This window comes from Cannabis sativa, chromosome 9 (assembly GCF_029168945.1).
Source record: "Cannabis sativa cultivar Pink pepper isolate KNU-18-1 chromosome 9, ASM2916894v1, whole genome shotgun sequence".
Lineage (NCBI taxonomy): Eukaryota > Viridiplantae > Streptophyta > Magnoliopsida > Rosales > Cannabaceae > Cannabis > Cannabis sativa.
Genome location: NC_083609.1, coordinates 5,478,767 through 5,500,937, shown reverse-complemented (window position 1 = coordinate 5,500,937; position 22,171 = coordinate 5,478,767). Strand labels below are relative to the sequence as shown.

The 22,171-nt window shown below is 30.0% G+C and overlaps 2 protein-coding genes across 2 annotated transcripts; both read left to right on the top strand.

Moving 5' to 3' along the window:
* Positions 1-12,582: 12,582 nt before the first annotated feature.
* On the top strand, positions 12,583-16,575 carry LOC115722542 (uncharacterized). Its single transcript, XM_030651780.2, has 7 exons — positions 12,583-13,288; positions 13,415-13,612; positions 13,996-14,268; positions 14,548-14,650; positions 14,913-15,031; positions 15,138-15,314; positions 15,768-16,575. Exons 1-7 carry the CDS (start codon positions 12,995-12,997, stop codon positions 16,512-16,514), a joined length of 1,911 nt encoding a protein of 636 aa, XP_030507640.2. The 5' UTR covers positions 12,583-12,994; the 3' UTR covers positions 16,515-16,575.
* Positions 16,576-18,119: 1,544 nt separating this feature from the next.
* LOC115723385 (probable protein phosphatase 2C 34) lies at positions 18,120-21,360 on the top strand. The gene is made up of 6 exons (XM_030652857.2): positions 18,120-18,387; positions 18,700-18,956; positions 19,048-19,356; positions 19,803-19,920; positions 20,154-20,377; positions 20,871-21,360. Exons 2-6 carry the CDS (start codon positions 18,711-18,713, stop codon positions 21,123-21,125), a joined length of 1,152 nt encoding a protein of 383 aa, XP_030508717.2. The 5' UTR covers positions 18,120-18,387; positions 18,700-18,710; the 3' UTR covers positions 21,126-21,360.
* The last annotated feature ends 811 nt before the right edge of the window (positions 21,361-22,171 follow it).

Genomic DNA, 22,171 nt, shown 5'->3' with positions numbered 1-22,171 from the left:
AAAATTCAAAAAAATCGAGTTTAAAAAATTAGTGACTGGGTTCGGGTGGTTCCACACTGAGCAGGGTTCGGGTTGGGGAAATTCATGAATTTTAAAATCCGAGTGCACCCAGAACCCGCCCGAAAACCCAAGTTTGTTTAATCATATATATATATATCCTTGGATTATATTGTTTGGACTAGGAACTTTATTTTTCGGAATATAGATTTTGATTTCTTAGTATTGTTTGAATTGGATTATAAATTAAGATTAACTTTTTTTTTTTAACTGTTTGATTTTTTCTATTTTTTTTATTATTAATATAATTTTTTGAGAGAAGAAAACTGTAGTTTCCAATCAAGATGTTGAGGAATATTTTTTCTGTATAATTATATTATTATTAAAATATACTCATTTTTATGAATGATTATTCAATATACTTTCACCATTAAGTCTAGAGCTGGCCAAGTATTTTAGGGGCCTTGTACAAAATTTTAAATTGGGCTCTTTAGAAAAAAAAAACTGTGTACATTAAAACTACAATTCTATTACTAGTTTTTTTTTTAAGGATTCGTTCATAAATTTTCAATTATAATTTTTTTTATTTATATATATAATAGGAAAAAAAAATAGGCATTTTCTTTTAAAAAAAAAAAATTGAGCCTTGAAAAAATGGGAGCCTTGTGAAATGACTCAAGCTGTCCAATGCTTGGGTGATTAAGTCTAGCACATAATTTATATTAAGCTAAGAGATATAATTTCATCTATAAAAATAAGTATACCTTAAAAAAAAATATAAAAATAAAGATAAAAATTAAACATGTAAAATAAATTAGGTATAAAATACAATTTCCTCAAGTTTATTTGTAAACTTCATTTGAGATCAACGCTTGGGCTTCCACAGGCCCATTATTCTTGATTCGGGTTTCATATTTGTCAGTTTCTAATTTTATTTTGAATAATACCGGATACAAATATAATACTCATTTTTTTATTTTCAATTTAAAATAATTCTTACCCAAAAAATGTAACTCTTTCTGTTTTCCCGGGCACCTCTCTCCAAGCTAATCGGCCCAACACAAATTGAAAATGAGCCACCAGAGTTTTACTACATTTTTCTAACAAAACTTAACCATCAATTCTCTATAAATAAACCATTGTAATTTTCCCATGAACTTGTGAGTGTATTTACCACTTCAAAAGCACTTCAATGAATTATCTTCACTAATTTTGGCAAAAATTATTAGGAAATGATATTTCTTTTAATTATTATTAATATGAAAATGAGTAAATTACACAAAAAAAAAATGTTTATATTTGTAGGTAGGACTAAACTTTTGTGGTTTACTATCAAGAGTAGTGAGTAGTAGACATGTATGCCATTTTGTATAGGGTTTTATGCTTTTAAAAAAAGTGAAGAAGTTCTATGAATGAAGTGTGATTAAATGGTCAATTGAGATAAGAAAAAACACTTGTGGTGGCAGTTGATTAGAACTAAGAATGGATTGAAAAGAAGTTTGAAAAGTGAGATTTTAGCTTTTGTTTTTATGATTATTACTATTAGGTGTGGTTGAAAATAAATGCTGGAAAAATGAGAAAACAATCGCTTTACAAAATGAAGAGCCTAGCCCAAAGGTAGGGCAAGTTAGGCCCTTACCCAACCTAGCCCAAAACTTTTTTTAGAAAACTAATTTATTTTTAAAAAATATTCTATTTAAAAGTTTTGTCATTATTTTATTAAAAAATATATATGTATTTTTTTTTTAAAAAAAAAAGACCCAATTTATTGTTTATAAATACTATACCAAAATTTTACTCAGGAAGAAGACTCAATTATTATTTTTTTTTCAAATTTTTTTACCACTATATACATAAAAAAAATATACACAATTAATTTTTTTCTAAAAAAAAAAAATTATTTTTTTTGTCTAATATCTCCAATTGACATAATACATCTATGAATATGATATATGAAGTAACGAATTCAAAATGAAAACTATACTATTAAATTAAGCTTGGATAAGGAAAATTCAAAATATGACCAAGTTAGAAGAATGTGTTTATTTATTCATATAATAATAATTATAATAGAAAAAAAATAAGAATTGAGTTTGTATAATAATAATTGAGCGTTATTTTTCATATATTTACTTATTTAGCATATCCACAACTTTTCTTAAACTGGGGTCAACTAATGCTTTGAGTTGAGAAAGTGCCATTTGATATTAATTATTTTTTAATAAAATAATTATAAAGTAACATATGTATATGTTATAGGCTAGCCATGTATATTTGTGGGACTAGCAATTGTTTATAGTGGGGTTTATGGACATACTTTTGCATAACTTTTTTTAATAACTTTTAATAATAATAATAATAATAATAATTGTTTAAAATAATAATAATAAGTATTTTTCAAGGTTAAACCCTTCCAAATATCATTTTATTTGTATTTAAATTTTTAAGTTTAAATTTTGACGGTGAAACCGTCCAAACTACTAAATTGTTAGCAAATGTAAGGTGTCATCCGATTAACTGTCATCGTAGACGGTCTACGTGTACATTCTTGTACACGTAGCATATTTATATTAGTACACCTAATATTATTATTTCAAAATTTATTTTAAAATTAAATAAAATTATAAAAATAAAAAATAGAATATTAAAAAAATAAAAATTATTATAAATTTTTTGGAATATTTTTTTATAATTTTTAAATAATAATATTAGATGTACCACTATAAACGTGCACGTGTACAAAAGTTATACATAAATAATCTATGTTAGTAGTTAACGGTAAAAAATAGATGTCACTTTAAATTTGTTAATATATCAGTAGTTTAGAGAATTTTACTATTAAATTTTGAATTTAAAAAATTAAGTATAAGTAAATTAATAGTTAAGAGAATTTAATTAAAAAGAATCTAATAATAATAATTTGTGTGTGGGCGGCCGAAGGTGATTCTCCATATATATCCGATCTTATCAAATATAAATGTGTCCAACATAATAATAATATTCAAAATCTCAACCAATACTAATTTTTGGTTAGAATTTACCAGTTTCAGATAACTATGTTTTGTTTTTCTTTCATTTTTATATTAGTTATAACATTAATCTTAGAATATAATTGTTAATTTTGTAAACTATAAAATCAACCGTCACTTAATGATAATATCTCACCTAGAAACCTCAAAAGTTTGGCTTCTCAATTCTCATAATATATAGTAATATATCTTACTTAAATAGTGTTCAACTTCCTTTTCAAGAAAATAAAAATAGTGTTCTACTTAAAAAAATCTATAAGAGTGTTCTTGGTTTAGTTCGAATTTTTATTTTTTTTAAACTAAATAAAAAATATGTAAATCAAATCAGACACGTCGCCGCCATGACTGTTTGGAGGTAATTTCTTTCTCACTCACTCACTCTTTCTCCTTTTTTTTTTTTTTTTTTTTTTTTTTTTTTAATTTAAGCGTTTATATATTACACAATGCATAACATGGGATACGAACCCAAGACCTCCAACACACACGCACCCTCCTATGGCCACTTGAGCTAACCTCAAGTGGTACTCTTTCTCCTTTGATGTCTCTCTCTTTCACCTACGGTCTCTCTCTTTCTCCTCCAACCTCCCTCTCTCTCTTTCTCATCTAGGCTCTCTCTCTCACTCTCAGAATTTTTTTTGCATGCGGTGGTGGTTCGATTCGATGGGTTGTTGTGGTGGTTCGATGGGGTGTGGTGGCAGTATTTGTTGTTGCTGATGGGTTGTTGTGGTGGTCCGATGGGGTGTGGTGGTGGTGGCGGTTCATATTTTTTTATTTTTTTGCTTCGGTTCATAACCGAAGCAAAAACCTTTTGGCGGCGGTGTATTACTATTTTCTTCGGCTATGAACTGAAGCAAAAAACTTTTGGCGTTGGTTAATGAGTTAAGCAAAAATATCAGTATTTGTGTCTACGGTTATAGCGATTTCACCAACTAAAAAAATTCTTTATGCGTCACTTTGAAAATGACGCTAAATGTGATTTTTTAGTAGTGAGAATTGTTAATGTTGATACTGCTTTATTGAGTGTAATCCATATGTTTCATGAATATGTTATGTCAATGATCTCAGTCGCACACATTCTCTACTTGCTTCATGAAGTCCAGGTATAGCATGATTAAAAATTACATCTTTAAAAACTTTGTCAGGAAAACCCATGCAGTGGGACAAAACCTGAGCTAAGGAGAAAATAATACAATATGTACATACATTCTCTTTATACATATATTTATAACTATTTTGCAAGTTACCTTGTTAAAAACCTTAGCAGAAAAACTTATTGGGACAAAACCTGAACTAAGAAAAAAAAGAGTGCAATATATATATTTCATATTCATAATTATTTACAAGTTGCCTCGTTAAAAGTCTTGCCAGAAAAATCCAGTGAGACAAAACTTGAGCTAAAGGGAAAAGAGTGCAACATGAATATGCCTCCTTCTCATACACATATGATCCATAATTATTTTGGTGATAATATATCTCATAAGATTGATGTTATTACTTTTAAAATATCATCATATATTATCTATGACCATATATTTACTATAACTATTCCAGAGTATGTGTGGACTTGTAAATTATGGATGAAGGGTTCCTAGAACATCAATATTTATCCAACTTATCGAATCATTCATGTGTGTATATACAACGTTGTTCATACTAAAGTTTAAAATTTTAAGTAAATATGTACATAACACATTAATAATAATAATATAAATTTTCATATACGATAATGATGGTACTCCAAGACCATATATTTGTTTCATTCTTATTGTATGATCTTAACTTCCATATCAAATGATCATATATTTATAATTCTTGATGCATATGAAGTACTTCGCGACTTCTCCACTAATACTTATGAACAAATTATATGCAATTTAATATTTATTAATATAAGAAAAAGAAATAAAACTTTGTTCTTCAATCTTTTATAATATAACCGGAAGCTCTTCAAGAGACTATCACAACATATAATTTTCGAATTTATATTGCATAGACATATCATACATGTATTTTGAAATAATAATTTACTTATACATCTTTAATTTATATGAAGATTTTTTGTCATATAGTGCGCGCAACTTTGAATTTATCTCTTAAGGAACGTATTAAATTCTTCTAGAATTTTTAAATAACGCATATTTCAAATTCTCATAATATTAGGAGCTCTAAATAAATAATTTTTGTTGTAACATTTATGTATTGCTTATAAATTCTCATAAAATATATTTCAAGTTATAATAAAATCATGATTATATTTTCTCAATATTTAAGCATTATTTCAATTAATATTATGTCATTGTAAAATTTGTAAAATAATTCATTTTGTATAAATATATGTATGCAAATTTTTTATGAAAAATATTTGTTTGCACATCCTATAAATCTTACCAATTCACAATTTATACCTATTACTTTTGCTATACTTACATTGACTATTCAACTCAGTTTTCTTTATTTTTTTTTAGCTGTATACATAATATTAGTTTCCACCTATACCTATGTAACTCTTATGGCATGTTTACTTAAAGGGAATGTGAATAAATGGTATGGTATTGATTTCCATACAATTGTTTACTAAATTTTGGAAAGGAGAAAACTAGTGGGACCCACACAAATTAGGGAGAAAACAAAGGGAAAGGTTCTCCCCCATTTTTATAGGGAATGTCTTTCCCTTTCCTTACTTAATTTATTTTAATTTTAATTTTATTAATTAAAAATAAAAAAGACAAATATACCCCTTAAAAATCTATAAAGAGAAAATAATTACATGTTCTAATAATGACAATTTTGTCAAATTAAAGCATTCCGATTACCTTTCATAGTTATGTAAACAAAATAATATGATTCTGGTTTTCTTTCCGGACAGTTTAGTAAACATCATAATAAAATATTGTTTCCGATTATTTTTTATTTTAAACCGATACATTTCTCCCATTGATTATTCTGATTCCAATTACAGTTTAATAAACGCGCCATTACTATATATCACTTATATTTTATTTGTAGAAAGCTAAGGGCCAAGGCCACTTAAGCTTAAATGTACATCCGCCCTTGATGGTTGCCTCTTTTGTCCTGAATTTTTTTTCATCTTTTTTTCTAATTTATTTAATTAATAATTTTAAAAATAAATTATTTATTACAAAATAAATAATTACTATTTTAAAAAATAAAAATAGATTTTTTTAAAAAAAAAAATTCATGTACAACTTTTATCCCTCCCCTTGACAATGTTTCAAGGTGGCGATCCGAGAACCATAGACCTATAATTCTAAGCTCCAATAAACTAGATTATTTATTGAATTTCATCAACCAAATAATCCTGTTTATTAATTCCATGATTACTCCACTATAAATATGGAATTGTACTCTTAGTAAATATAGAATTATTTTTGCTGAGTTTTACTGCAGTATCTATTGATATAATCAATTCCAGTGATTAGTCCTCCTTGTGTCGGTTCGTAATTATTTTTGGTCAATTTATCATTTTACCCTTCTAATTACTTCTTTATCCTTTACTATTGTTAATTCACTAGTGAAAGTATAATTTAGATCCAATCTAAATTTGTGCACAATTTTTTAGTTCTAGAATTAACACTTAAAGGAACCAACATTCCATCCGTTGAGAAAGTTAGGATTCTATAATTGTAGATCATGTTCCCAACCATCCACATTATTAGATTCCCAAAATAAAAGTTGTGAGAATTATCTTCTCTGAGAAACTCTAATGAGTGAATTAAAAAAATTAATAACATAAACATGATTTAGGCCAATCTACCATTAATCATCATTATGATATGAATCAGGTCTTTATAGTAAATGACATGTTTGATAAAGACAACTTAATTACATATTGGTCCTTGTCATGTATAATCTCTATTATATACAACACTTTCACTTAGATGTCATGTTATATGAGTAATCTTAATCGAGATTATGGACATCAGTGAACCGTACTAGCAACCATTGATTAAAGATTCATAAACTTTAATATGTTGCTGACTGTTTTATTCATGGCTAAGTGATCTTAATTCTCCGTACAATTTAAGTCACATCCTCAAGTATGAATAAGGAATTTTTCGATGTATATATAAATTATTCAATATTAATAATTTAACATTCAAGCATATATAAAAATGTTCAACTCTTATTTATAAACATAAATATCTTTACAAGCTTTCCAAGGCATAAACCCTAATAATCTCTCACTTGCCTAAAAGTAAATTGGGCATTTAATCCCATATTAGTTATATGACCCATAAAAGATTTTGTTGGTAGCATGTTCTGACGCAATCTTTAAAACCGTCACATCACCTCTCTCTACTATATCTTTTAGTAGATGGTACTTTCTCTCAATATACTTGCCTCTCTTGTGGCTTCTTAGTTCCTTAGAGTTGGCCACCGCTCCACTGTTGTCATAGTAGAGCTCTAATAGTTTGTTTACTTCTAGAATTACTTCCAGTTCAGTGTCGAATTCCTTCAACCAAACCACTTCTTTAGCTTTTTTACAAGCTGCTATATATCGGCTTCCATGGTTGAATCTGCGATACTAGTTTGCTTAATGCTTCTCTAGACTATAGCTCCACCACCAAGAGTGAATACTAACCCAGATATCGAGTTTCGACTATCTTTGTCTAATTGAAAATTAGAATAGTATATCCAGTAGGATTTAACTCTCTTCTGGAATATACAAGCATGAGATCCCTCGTTCTCCGAAGATACTTGAGAATGTGCTTTACAACTATGCAGTGTTCCAAACCTGAATTTGATTGGTAACGACTAACAATCCCTACAACATAATATATGTCAGGCTTTGTACACAATATTGCATATATTAAACTCTAAATTGCTAATGCATAAGGGTACTTCCTCATGTCCTCCATCTCCTGAGGAGTCTAATTTGGACATTGATCCTTGCATAAAGTAATTTCATGTCTGGACGGTAACTGTCATTTCTTGGAATTCTCCATTGAGAATCTTTCTAGCACCTTATCTATATAAGTTGTTTGGGAAAGTGCTAATATTTTTCGCTTTCTATCTCTATAGATTTTAATGCCGATAACACAACTTGCTTCTCCCAAATCTTTCATTTGGAAGTTTTCGGCTAACCACTTATTTACGTTTGATAACCTTTCCAATAAGTACAATGCCATCAACATAAAGAACCAGGAATACTACTATATTACTTTTAATGTATTTGTATACACAGGCTTCGTCTTCATTTTGTTTGAAGCCATACTTTTTAATAGTCTTATTAAACGTAATATTTCAAGATTTAGAGGCTTGCTTCAATCTATAAATGGATTTAAGCAACTTGCAAACCTTTTGACCTTCCCCTGGTAGCACATACCCTTTCTGGTTGTTCCATATAAATGGTTTCATCAAGAATTCCATTTAGAAAAGTAATCTTGACGTCAATTTTCATATATCATAATCATAAGTGATAACTATGGAGAGAAGAATACAAATGGATTTAAGCATTGCTGCAGGAGAGAATGTTTCGTCATAGTCAACGTCTTCTTGCTGTGTGTAGCCTTTGGCTACGAGCCTGGCTTTAAAGGTTTCTAACTTCCCTTTAGTATTTATCTTATTCACAAAAATCCATTTACACTTATCCTTATGGGTGTAACATCTTCAGGCAGGATTTCATTATCGAAGAGTACTTTTTTAATTAGGGGTAATTTATTAATTATTGTTAATTAATTTTTAAATTAACCACAATATTTAATAATAAATCTAACGATTAAAAATAAATAATTATATATTTGATGTAACTATTAAAATAATTTCAAAATTAATGAAGTATTCACATATTCTTATATCTATACTATTATTTTTAGAAAAAGATTATATATATTTATATATAAATGCCCATGATTAATGAATGAATGAAGATGCATGCAAATACAATTGGTGTGTCTCTTTCTTAAGTAATTGACCATATATATTTTAGTTGCGGCTGGTGTGTCACATTCTCATTGTCGATATACCTATTTAGACCATTTTATAATGTAGTTCAACCATCTCATTTGTTACAATTATTACTTCTTCTTCTACTTTTTTCACTATAATAATTGATACTTCTTCTTCTTCTTCTTTTATGTTTTTTATCTGAATATAATTTATTCTTCTTTTGTTAAACTATTACTAGGTGTGGGCCACTTAATTATTGAGCATAAATGCATGAGAATTTCCATTAATCAATTTGGATCTAATCACAGAAACATGTATTGTGAAATTGGCCTATGAAACTCCTTATTTTTACATTATGTAATTATTAATTACATGAAATACTATTTTCTTATACAAAAAAATTACATATTTACGTTTTTTTTTTTGGAATTTTTACACCAAAAATACAAAATACACACTTTATTACATATATATCTTCACACGGTTAAACTAACATTTATACTCATTAACTTTATTTTATTATACTTTTACCACTTGCATACACAATCTATGTAGTCATACACGTCATTGATTGATGACTTATATCAATCATACCTTACATCATTCTCTTATCTTTTTCTTTTTTTTTTTTTTTTTATTGTTTTCAATTTCTTTTCAGTTTTTTTTTTTTTTAAATAAAACCTTCATAGCTGAACTCTTCTCCTTCCCCTGTGCCAAAGAAAAGTTCTAAAATGGGTTGAAATCTGTAGCTAATAGGAATAAAGGCAAACATCCTGTTGTTCAAGACGATGACTCCGATTTTGCTCCTCAATTTTCAAAACGTGAGCAAGCTCCTCCTAAAAAGAAATCAAAGGTTGCTGCCCATGAAAAAACTTCTCATGCTCCTGCTCAAAAAATGATTAGGATGGTGCTCCTCTTCGATCGCAGGTTTGTTTTCGGTTTCTTTTTGGTTTTCCCCCATTTTTGAAATTTATTCATATTCAACTTTTGTGGATTTTGTGTTTATTAATTTTTCATTTTGTAATAGTTTTTTCATAGTATTTTAATAATGTAAACACCTTCTGCATGTATTTTTTTTTAATATGTTTTTTATCTAGTTGTTTCCTGTCCATTTTATATCATTAATGGGTAACAATGAGATTTATCATGGATGTTGATGTTCAAAGAGTTTTTCCTGTATTTTAGTTTGTATACAGTTGTTTTGTAGTTTTATTATAGTTTTGCTACTTGCATATGTTATTTCATTATAAAACTAATATGCAACTATTTGCATAAAACTTACTATGTATAACTGCTATTTCTTAGTCCCCGTCAAATTAAATTCCTGCATAATATATAAACTATCACAAAACGATAATGCAACTATAAGACAACCAAAACAAAAAATAAACAGACTTATACGTAACTGGTTGTACTTTAATTTGAATTTACTCTTCTTATTGTATTTTAAAAAAAATATATTCCATATTGGAAACCAGTAATCAATCAAAATGCAACTGTATATAATGTAGTTCTATTATTCATGAGTTTTTTTTTTAAAAAAAAAATTCACATCATACATTGTTTTGGATTCACATCATACAGATCTACATTTCATGAATCTGGATTTCGATATTAGGGGAGTTGTTTTGATCGAATAAAATAGAAAACAAATGTGTAATTTCAGTTTCTTCACAGTTTTTCTGATTTTTTTTTCGTCATTTTCTGTTTAGATCATTGCAGGTCTTCTTTTCCAGTTGATTCCGCCGGAATTAATGGTTATATTTCCCTCGTTTTGGTTTCATTTTGGTTGTTTTCTTGATTTGAAACGATCGATGTATGTTCATCTTCATCGTTCGCTCCGTGCAGCTGAAGGTTTAGTGCATGTGGTATTTTTGTAAATATTTGTATGTGGATTGTATAAATGTAATGGGCCGGCCCATAGTATTTTTGTAATTTTTTTTCCTTTTTTGTATTCAACTGTTTTTTTCCCTTTTTTTTTATATATTTTTACAATTTTCTATAAAAAATAATAAGAAAACTATATAAAAATAACATCCAATCAACATTAAAACAATAACAAAAAATAACATACAGATAACAAAAAATCAACAACAAATTAATAAGAGTACAACATTAAAAAAAACTTTATTTTCTGTATATAAAATCATAAAAATCGTAAAAATATTTTAAAATTCGTACAACCATATTTTTATAATTTTTCTCTTGTTAATTTTGTGTATTGGTATAATAATCTCATTAATTAGCTACATTGTTTTGTGTCCTCAATATTCATGATAAATATATAACAAATTGATTTTTGATATTTTGTCTGGATTTCGAATGACAAAATATATTAATATTACTTATGCATCGATCCCCAACGCTATTAGTCTATTATATAGCGGTGTTTATGAGAAGTCAATAATTTGTCATAATAGTTACTAAATTAAATTATATAAAACTTAATATTAAATTACACTAAAAATAATATTAAGATCTCACATTAATTAATAATGAGATTGGTTAATAGTTTACAACCACTTGTGTTAGAAAGTCCCACATTGCCAATGTGTGGAAAGATAATAGAATATATAAGAGGAATGAGTTACTCCTCCCATTGCCAATTGGTTTTGAGATGGAACCTCATTCACTTTATATCCCCAAATTCTAATATGGTATCAGAGCAAAACACCAATCCGAAAAGTAGAGCAAAAAGAGCCACTTGCCAATGTGTGGAAAGATAATAGAATATATAAGAGGAATGTGTGGAAAGAGCTAACTTTACAAAGTGAGTTCTAATTGGTTGATCAAATAGTATCAGAGTCATACACTTTTAAATAGGAACAGATGTTACTGAAGTAGCGATTGTTAGATTAGGCCCAAAATAGATTACTACATGAGCTACCATCGACGTGGGCTCTAAAAGGAGATATATTGTTAAGATCTCCACATTGATCACTAGTTTATGAGATAGATGCAATTACAACAAATCTTTAAACATTGGATATTCAATTGTGATTGAATCTAAATTAAATTCAAATTAAACCAATAAATATACTTGAAATACATCTAATGGATATGACCGATCTAATTAGATCAGATCGGATCAGATAGTAAAATTTAATATGGATCGAATTTGGATAGATTTAAAAATATTAGATGTAGACCAACTTAAATTATTTTTTTGTCTTTCAATTTACGTAACTAAAATGTAATTTTAAAGTGAAAATAATATTTTTTTTTGTCTTAGTTAGTTAAAGAGATTTTTAATTTAAATATTTGAACGAGTTTTGAAATTTATTTTTATTTATTTAATACTAATTTGAATTTAAAGTATAAACAGGTTTTACTTAACTTTAAACATTTTTAAAAATTTAGATCTTTTAAAATTTTAAATTTATATTTTCATTTTATTATTTTAAATTTTCACAATATTTTTTTTAAAAAAAATTAAAATATCTAAACTACCCACGAAAACAAACCTAGTTACAAATAATTTTACTAGTAAAGATTTTAAATCATATATATAATAATTTTCATAATTAGATAATGAGAAGAATTAATTAACTAACACAAAAATAATAGTAAAAAAAAATAAGTGAGATGGGGCCATGCCATATCCTCCACGTCATTATGCTACCACCTTGTTAAACTATCCCACTTGATCCCTAACGTGCGCATACTTTATAATTTCTCCATAAATATTTTATTATTCTTTTCTTTAACTCCGCTTTATACCAGTTCAGTGCGTTTACGTCCTCTGCCCATCACGGCGTTATTTCTCTTTTAAATGACAATAATACCCCTACAATTTTCTTAGAAGGGAAGATTTTACTGTATTTCTCCGGGGAGAAAATTGACCTTTAACACAACTTTAGCATCGAGTCTCACCTCCACGAATCTCAATCTTCTTCTTCCTTCCTCATCGGTTTCTTCTTAACCCTAACGAATTTCGTTCTCACCGCTTCTGAATTTTTTGTGTATTTTTTTTATTTTTTTATTTTAGTTACTAAGTTTTTCCGAGAATTGTCGAGTTTTGGATGTTGGATCGTTGAGACGTTTGGATCGCGATTTTTATGGCGGCGGGGACAATGGCTACCGCCGCCGGAGCTGCGGTGATTCTGTATTTGGTTTTGAGTCGGAGGTTATCGACGAAAGTTGAAGAAGATGATGATAGGAGTGGAGGTTTTACGAAATCGACGAGATCGTTTAAGAGGAGGCTTTCACGGCGACCTGCGCAGGCGCCGGCGACGTGGCTCGAGTCCATTACGACGTTATCCGAGACTCTGAGGTTTACGTATTCCGAGACATTGGGCAAGTGGCCGATCGGCGACTTGGCTTTCGGCATTAATTATCTCATGCGGAGGCAGGTACACGATCGAAAAGCTTTAGGTTTTCTAATATATTTTTGTTCGAATTTCGTGCATTTTCTGAAATTCGTTTAATTCTGATTATTGTTGGTATTTATATAATTTATTTTGATATTGTGATTGCAGGGTAATTTACACGTTGCCAGTGTGTATGCTGGTAGTAATTCTGTACGGCTTAAAGGTCCTGAAATTGTTTCGGAGCTGAATTATTACTTGAGATTGTTGACCCTTTGCATATTCTTTTCGAAAAAGCCGTTCCCGGTGTTTTTAGAGTCCGCCGGTTACTCTGAGGAGGATGTTCTTCTTCAGAAGCCCAAGGCTGGGGTATGCTAATCTCTTTGATTCGTTGTATTATGCTCATTACGTTAGTACAAATATTTATTTGATTTGTTATGAGACATTTTATCGTGGGAGCGAGTAGAAGAATTTAATGAAGGAGAGATGTGATTGGTTCTTCATTCATATCATATGGAGAGTTCATATTTTGAAGAGAAAAATTATATTAGTTTAGTGGTAGTCTAAAAGGTATATTATGTAGAATTGGAATTAAAATGCTGAAATGTGAGAATGCCAACTAGAATTTCCAGTTCTATGAAATATTTTTGTTGCCCATAATCTTCCAATCAGTTCTATAATATATTTTGGGCAATTTCTTATTTGATGCTTTACAAATGAATTAATTTAATCAACGAAACAAATGCTTGCAGTTGTTGATGCCTGCTTTCACAATTATTCGTGATAAAGATTCGAAATGCTTTCTTCTATTGATTCGCGGAACTCATAGTATCAAAGATACGTTAACAGCAGCAACTGGTGCTGTAGTCCCTTTCCACCACTCGGTTTTGCATGATGGTGGGATTAGCAACTTGGTTCTTGGTTATGCTCACTGCGGGATGGTTGCTGCAGCCCGCTGGATTGCTAAGCTTAGCAGTCCTTGCCTGCTCAAGGCTCTTGGTGAATATCCTGACTATAAACTTAAGGTAATGTCATTTCTTAGTTTTGACTAATTTTGTTGTATTGCCTTTTGCTTACCGGATTTGCTGTACTTTATATCTCGGATTCCCATGTTAATAGTCTTGTAAGGATTTTTCTTTGGTTGTCTATTAGCTAACTCTAGTGTATACTCCACAATAAATTAATTATACAACATATACATTTATGAGTTGTCTTTATTATAGTTGGGATTTTGTTCAACTGCCACTTTCACCATAATCTACTATGTTCTGTTAACGCGTTACTTTTGATGTTTGCATTTTCAGGTTGTTGGACATTCACTTGGTGGTGGTACAGCTGCACTACTTACTTACATTTTTCGAGAACAAAAGGAGTTCTCCTCAAGCACTTGCATCACATTTGCCCCAGGCATGTCCAATATTTAAATTTGATTATCTTTAGTTATGTTACATCATAAATGGCTTGATCCCCTAGAGCTTGTACAATATTATAATTTGATTATCTTTTGTTATGTTACATCATAAATGGCTTGATCTCCTAGAGCTTGTACAACGAGTGTTGTGTTGCTTTCTAAACGTGCTGCATTTCAACTTTTTTCAAATTTATACAATTTTATTCAATTCAATTTTCTCCTCTGTAACCTTTGCATTGTAATTTTTTCGTTTTGCAGCTGCCTGTATGACATGGGAGTTGGCAGAATCTGGGAAACACTTCATTACAAGTATCATCAATGGCTCTGATCTGGTGCCCACATTCTCAACAGCTTCTATTGATGATCTTCGGTCTGAGGTGCTTTAATTGTTTCTCTGGATATGAAATTCATTTAATTGAAGTTAAATTCTTGTCAATGAAGTTTTGTTGGAATCCTTATATGTAGATTACAATTACTTATCAGGTAACAGCATCATCTTGGCTAAATGATTTGAGAGACCAGCTTGAGCACACGAGGATACTGAATGTCGTCTATCGTTCTGCAACTGCTGTAGGTTCTCGTCTACCAACCATAGCTAGTGCAAAAGCAAGGGTTGCTGGTGCCGGTGCACTTCTGAGACCAGTATCCAGCAGAACACAGGTGATGTTTTGTCAAGATATTTCTTTCTTTCTTTTTGATAAACCCATGGGTATCCAGTCGACTAATCCCTCAGGGATACCCCCACATCCAGGTCCCAGGTGACATAGGGGAATTAGTGTAGTGGCTGGGTTCCAAACTTGGTCTGCCTAAGTTGAACCTTACTCAAGGCACCCGTGCCACTACACGAATGCTCTGGGAATTTGTCAAGATATTTCTTTAACAATCAGATTCTATTAATGATATGCCTTTGATATTTTGCATTTTTGCAAGGTTTTGTACGAGACTATAAATGTTTTATTTATGAAATGTTGCAATAAAAGTGGGTGGTTCTTTACTTTTTGTTTGGTCTTTTTAGTTGCTGCACAGTTCTGTGCTCTAATTTTATATCTGTCTGCTCGACTAGTTTTTCTATCTATTCCATTTGTCCTAATCCTTGTGCTTGATGGTTAATAGGTTGTAATGAAGCGTGCACAGAATGTTGCCGAAGCTGTTGTTAGAACCCGCTCATCTTTATCATCATGGTCTTGCATGGGTGCACGCCGTCGAAATGTGGGCCCGTTATTGAATTCAAAAGAAGAGGATTTGCCTGAAGTTTCTCTGATAGCCGAAAAGGCAGAATCTTTGGATGTTGGAGTCATTACCAGAGACATAGTTCTGAACAATGCAGAATCTAGTTCTTCAAGTGGTGGATCAGGACACGACGATACGGATGAAGAGGAGCAGCTTATTCCTGCAGAGAGAGTCACCACTTCATCTGTTGCAGAGGACATTACTGAAGGTGAGTTGTGGTATGAACTGGAGAAGGAGCTTCAGAGACAGGAGAATAAAATTGACAGTGAGGCAGAGGCAGAAGAAGCAGCTGCAGCAAAAGAAATAACTGAAGAGGAAAATAAATTGGTCGATGCTGTGGAGAGCACTACATCAATTTCGTCGACGGATGCATCAGAGAATCACCATCTCTATCCCCCTGGCAGAATCATGCACATTGTTGCGGTCCCTCAATCTGATTCTAACAATTTAGATGACGAGGGACCCCATGAAGAACATGTCGGTATATACGAGACACCTAGAGAATTGTACAGTAAACTTCGACTCTCTAGAACTATGATTAAGGATCACTTTATGCCTATGTATAAGAAGATGATGGAAATGTTAATTAAGGAACTGGAAAATGATGATGAAGTTATTAGTGTAATTTGAAAAGAAACAAAATTAAATAGTGAAAGGATATGAATCACAAATTTATCATTTTTTTAGTCAATTATTGTCTATTCTTTACATTCTAATCTTTACATTGCATTACTAAAAGAAGACCATGCAGTAGTATTAATATTTGTTGAGAATGCCATGAATGGCAATGGTAATGGAAGTTTTCTCCATCCAATTAACTTTTGAAGCCATAGACAGGTTCAACATTATGAATTCCAACTTTTAAATTCTAATGCTTTGGTAGTTTTCTCTGATTTTTGTTCCTTTTGCATTGGAATTTTATATATTTATACCTAACCAACCTTCCCAGAATGATCTAGTCTTATCTTAGTGGTCTTTTCTCTCTTTCACTTCATGCATGGCCTTAAGTGATTTGAATTCTATATTTGGTATTCTATACCGACCACAACAAAAATTTTGGAGACCACACCATTCTCTTAAACAAAAAAAAGGTTAGCCCCACCATTATCTTTCTTCCCTCCATAATGGATTTCATTATAGAATCCTGTCAAAATCAGAATAATTGAGGATGACATGGAAGTGATACATAGCCATAGATACCTATAAAAATGAAATTCTATTTCTTTCTTAATATGTTTATTTTACACTGCCAAATTGTTGACATCTGTATGTTTTTTATAAGCACAGAATCTAGCATTTTTTCAGCTAATTATATTAACACTTCACCCCAATTAATGTTTATACTATAGTATCATCCTAGAACTACTTTTTTCTTAAAAAAGGCAAAAAAAAAAAAAAACAAAATCTCAAATTTCATGTTAAAAAGAGATTCTTCTAACTGATCATGCTACATAGAAATAATCCTCAAAACATGCAAAAGTGTTGTGAAATTTTCACTTAAAGCTAGAAGCTGATATTTTGATTGTAATGAACATAATAATGGTAATAATTATTTGTGTAAGAGTGAATAAATTTATCCTAAGTTATCATTCCAATATGATATTTTCTAAACATTAACCACCTTCCTAATATGTTAAATACTTTCTATAAAGTTAGTTGACTGCAAAATTAGTCGTATTCATAATCATGTGATGTGGTTTTTGATCCATATGGTCCCACAAAAAACAACTGGCTTATTGTTGTCCTTGTATTTGATAATGATTAGTTTAATAATGTCTTTCCAAAATCTTAATCGTCATTTGCTGAAATGTGTTCCCACTCACCTTATTTCTAATTTCTATCTTAACTTTCTCAATGAAGCTTTATATTAAACACTCATTTATTTATTGAAAAAAAAACCTTCAAGATATTATATCATTAATCCCTCTCTATTCTCATCCACAAAAATACCATATTTAATCACAGCCAATTCACCCCAATAGCATATAGTAATTTAAAACCGACTTTTCTTTTTCTATAATATCTCCCTGTATATAAAAGTATATCGATCAAGCTTATGATAAATCCTTATAATGCTTCTAAATTTTGTATACAATGTGATACTTTTTCAAATCTTAAACAAAACGCATAAGTAAAGTGGGTGAGGCACATGATGTAATGTTTGTAACACAATAGTCAGCATATGAAAATACCTAAATACCCCTCTTAACAATTTTGACTTTTCAAGCAAGTAGATGGGCAATATAGTAATATCACAAAGGCAACTAAATTACAGAGACTATTGTTGTTGTCCTTAAGTGTATGTTGCTTAGCTATAAACTTGAGGAAACGCAAATAAAGAGAAGAGAATTGAGAATAAGAAGAAGATGAAAAATGGAGAAGTATAACAAAATTGGAAGATTAATAAAAAGCCTTTCAATTCTCTCCCCCTCAAAGGGATTGTCCTAAAACGACACTTGCTTTCTTTGTTATAGCTTAACAGACGATCAAAACGACATAAGAGGTATATACATAAATAGTATGAGAATATTATAGTTATACTTGTTCAACTGTTCATACATAATCGTATAGTTATTGTTTTCAAGACATGTTATATAACAGATCATATGTATATTTATGCATAATATTTGACTACTCGGGCTAATGTTATTTGATCATTTTTTATACCAACAAAAGTAGGTGATGATAAGAATATTACATCTAATTTTATAACAAGTTTAGTCATATGATTGTTTGGATTGACTTTGATTTACAAAAGTGAAATGGATTAGATATGTGTTCTTAATTTTTAATATACCAATTATTATATGTATAGGAGCTATCAACATGGTTCTTCTTCCATCCATTTTTGATGGATTGGCAAAAAGCATGACCATGAAGAAAGGAAGCAAGAGTTTTGGTGAGGACATTGGAAAAGAGACTGCAAATGCTTTGTCAAAGGAAGCCAAAAAGAATGAGCTAATTTCAAGGTCTTCTGGCATTGTTAAGTCTCAAAACTCAGACAATTTATCTTCCATTTTCTCCAAGAGAGGAAAGAAAGGAATCAACCAAGACTGTCTTGTTGTTTGGGAGGTAATTAAATAATTAATTAATTTCTTGATTTTTCTTTTAGCAAGAAAATTAAATAAAAGATTGATAATATAACTTATTAATTTATATATAGGAATTTGGTTGCCAAGAAGACATGGTGTTTTGTGGGATATTTGATGGGCATGGTCAATGGGGTCATCTTGTTAGCAAAAGGGTTAGAGAATCATTACCCTCTTCTTTACTATGCAATTGGCAAAACACTCTTTCCCAAACATCTCTAGACCTCAATTTCGAAATCGAAAACGACAGAGATCTTCATTGGTTTGGTACTTGGAAGGAATCCTTCTTCAAAACTTATGCAGCTATTGACCAAGAGCTTAAACACAACAATGAAATTGATACCTTTCTAAGTGGTACCACAGCTTTGACCATTGTTAAGCAGGTAATTAATTATATATGAGGATCTACATAATTTTGTACTAATCCCTTAATATTTATAATTATTAACACATATGATCTTAATCTAAAAAAGTAGCGACAAAAGTACCTAATTTTACAATTTTATTGCAGTCGTACTCTTTTTTGGTTGTTAAGTGTCAGCTCAGAAATACGTGGCGACATATTATTAGACCATATATTAAATAAGCTAAAGAAATATGTCGCCACGTGTTTTTGAACGGACACTTAATAAGTTTAATTGACACTTAAACAAAATCGTAAAAAAATTTACGTTTATTGCTACGTTATTTTTATTGGAATCATATGTGTAACAATTACAAATATGAAATGAATTTCTCCACAAATATACTTTTGTACTTATACAGCTATACCAAGTTAAAATATTATAGTTTTTTCTTTTCATTCTAATTTGGTTTTGATTTTTTTCAGGGTGAACGTCTCATCGTAGCAAATGTTGGTGACTCTCGAGCTGTGTTGGCTACCACTTCTGAGAATGGTAATTTAGTAGCTCTTCAGCTCACAATCGACTTCAAGCCCAATATACCAGGTAATTAATTTAATTTGTTGAAATATAATTTAGGATTTGGTTATAATAATAATAATTATTAGTTAAATAATTCATAATAATTATTATGGATACTGACCATTATTGAACTGATGTACCAAATAAGCATCTATCTACCATCATTATTATTGTTATTATTATAATTATAATTTATGAATATGTATAATAGACATAGAAAATGATGAGATAGTGGTTGTGTTTATTGATACTTACAGAAGAGGCAGAGAGAATAATAAAATCAAAAGGAAGAGTATTTTGTTTGGAAGATGAACCGGGAGTTTATAGGGTGTGGAGGCCTAATGGTAAGAGTCCTGGACTCGCAATCTCAAGAGCCTTTGGTGACTACAGTGTTAAGGAATTTGGATTAATTTCAACACCTCATGTCACTCACACCAACATTTCTACCAATGACCACTTTGTCATTTTAGCATCTGATGGGGTAATTCTTCTTCTTCTTCTTCTTAATTAATTTTTGGATTATTTAATAAAAGTACACCCTTAAAATGGTGGTTCTGGTCCACCTTCTATTTGTTTCAGCAATCAGTAAGGCTTTTTAGTTTTTTTTTTTTTCTTTTTATGATTGTTATAGTTATTTAATAAATTTTTAAAACATTCCAAATAGCTAATTAACCAGCTGAAAATAAAATTTTAAATGTTTTGTTACACCTAACTGATCTTTTTTATATGTGTTAAATAATTTTTGAAACATTATTTCAATACTATAAATTATTCAAAATAAATTAATTTTAAATAAGTACAATATTTACGATTATAAAAAATAAAATTAAACTAGAAAGCTGGCTTAAATACTGAAGGAGATAAAAAATATACTAGAATGATCCTTTTTGGGAAAATATTGTAAATGTATTTTTTTTTATATACCTTTTAATATGATAAATTAATGATATATTATGTATATAATCCTTGATCAGGTGTGGGATGTGATATCAAATCAAGAAGCAGTGGAGATAGTGTCATGTAGTGTAGAGAAGGAGAAATCAGCTAGAAGGTTAGTGGAATGTGCAGCTAGGGCTTGGAAATCTAAGAGAAGAGGGATTGCCCAGGATGACATTTCAGCTATTTGCCTATTTTTCCATTCTCCTACTACTAATATATCTACTGCTTTACAGCCCAATGACTTTTTGGTCTCTAAGTTTTCTACCTTATCATCATGCAAATCTGTCTAGATTTCTAATATATACTCAACAGTCTATTATGCTCTCTAGCTTTTAAGTTAGAATAGTCTAATATATTATTAATAATATATAGTCTATTATTATATTTTTCCTTTTAAATGACTAGGTTAGGTGATTTGCTTATTAAAGTGTTGGATTATATATTTTGTTTGAGTTGTGTAAATAAATAAATGTAATTGCTTACCTATTTTATAGGACACACACCAGATATTTTTACTTATGAAAATTTTACTTTATTTATTTTATCACAGTTGAAAATTACTAAGAAAATGAAATGGTTTTACTCAGCTCAATTTGGCCTGAGTTTTTGCTGCATTTTATACTAATTGGAGGAGATTGATACACTTGGCATCATTCTAGAAAGAAAATCATACACAGAAAACTAGGCACAACAAACTTTTACAAAACCTATAAAGGAATATTTTGATTTCCTTCTCTCCTCCAACAGAATGGGGATGGCCACCCTGTCAATACCAGCTCAGCATTATTAAGCAAAATCTTCATTTCTTAGCACCACTCCTCAAACAATAGGCTCTGTCTTTTTCTCTTTCTATGAGGGTTGGAATTTCTAATGGATACAAGAGATTATCTCTTGAGTAGTTTTGTTCTGGTTTAGAATCCTTTGTGTGTGATTTTCCTCTTCTTTATTTTTACTTTGTGGCGTTTTCCTCTCCCTATTACTTTCCTCTTCTTGACAATCTTTTCTTGACTCTTATACTCTTGAGTTAGAATTTGATTTTGAACTCAGTGATGACGTTACAAGAACAGGGGTCTTGGCTTGCTTCTTTGAAGGTGAAGGTGTCTCTAAAACCCTTCTAAAATCTCTGAATCACATTTTCATGAAAATAAGTTTTATAAAGCATAAAATATAATCATTAATTACTACAAGTGTTTCACTCAGGGCGGAGCCACATACACCCCTATAGGGGCTGTGGCCCCCCCCTCAATTTTAAAAAAATTTACACTATTAAACATATATATATATAATCATATATAAAAAGATATTTATACATAATTTATCATGTATCAAAGAAAGT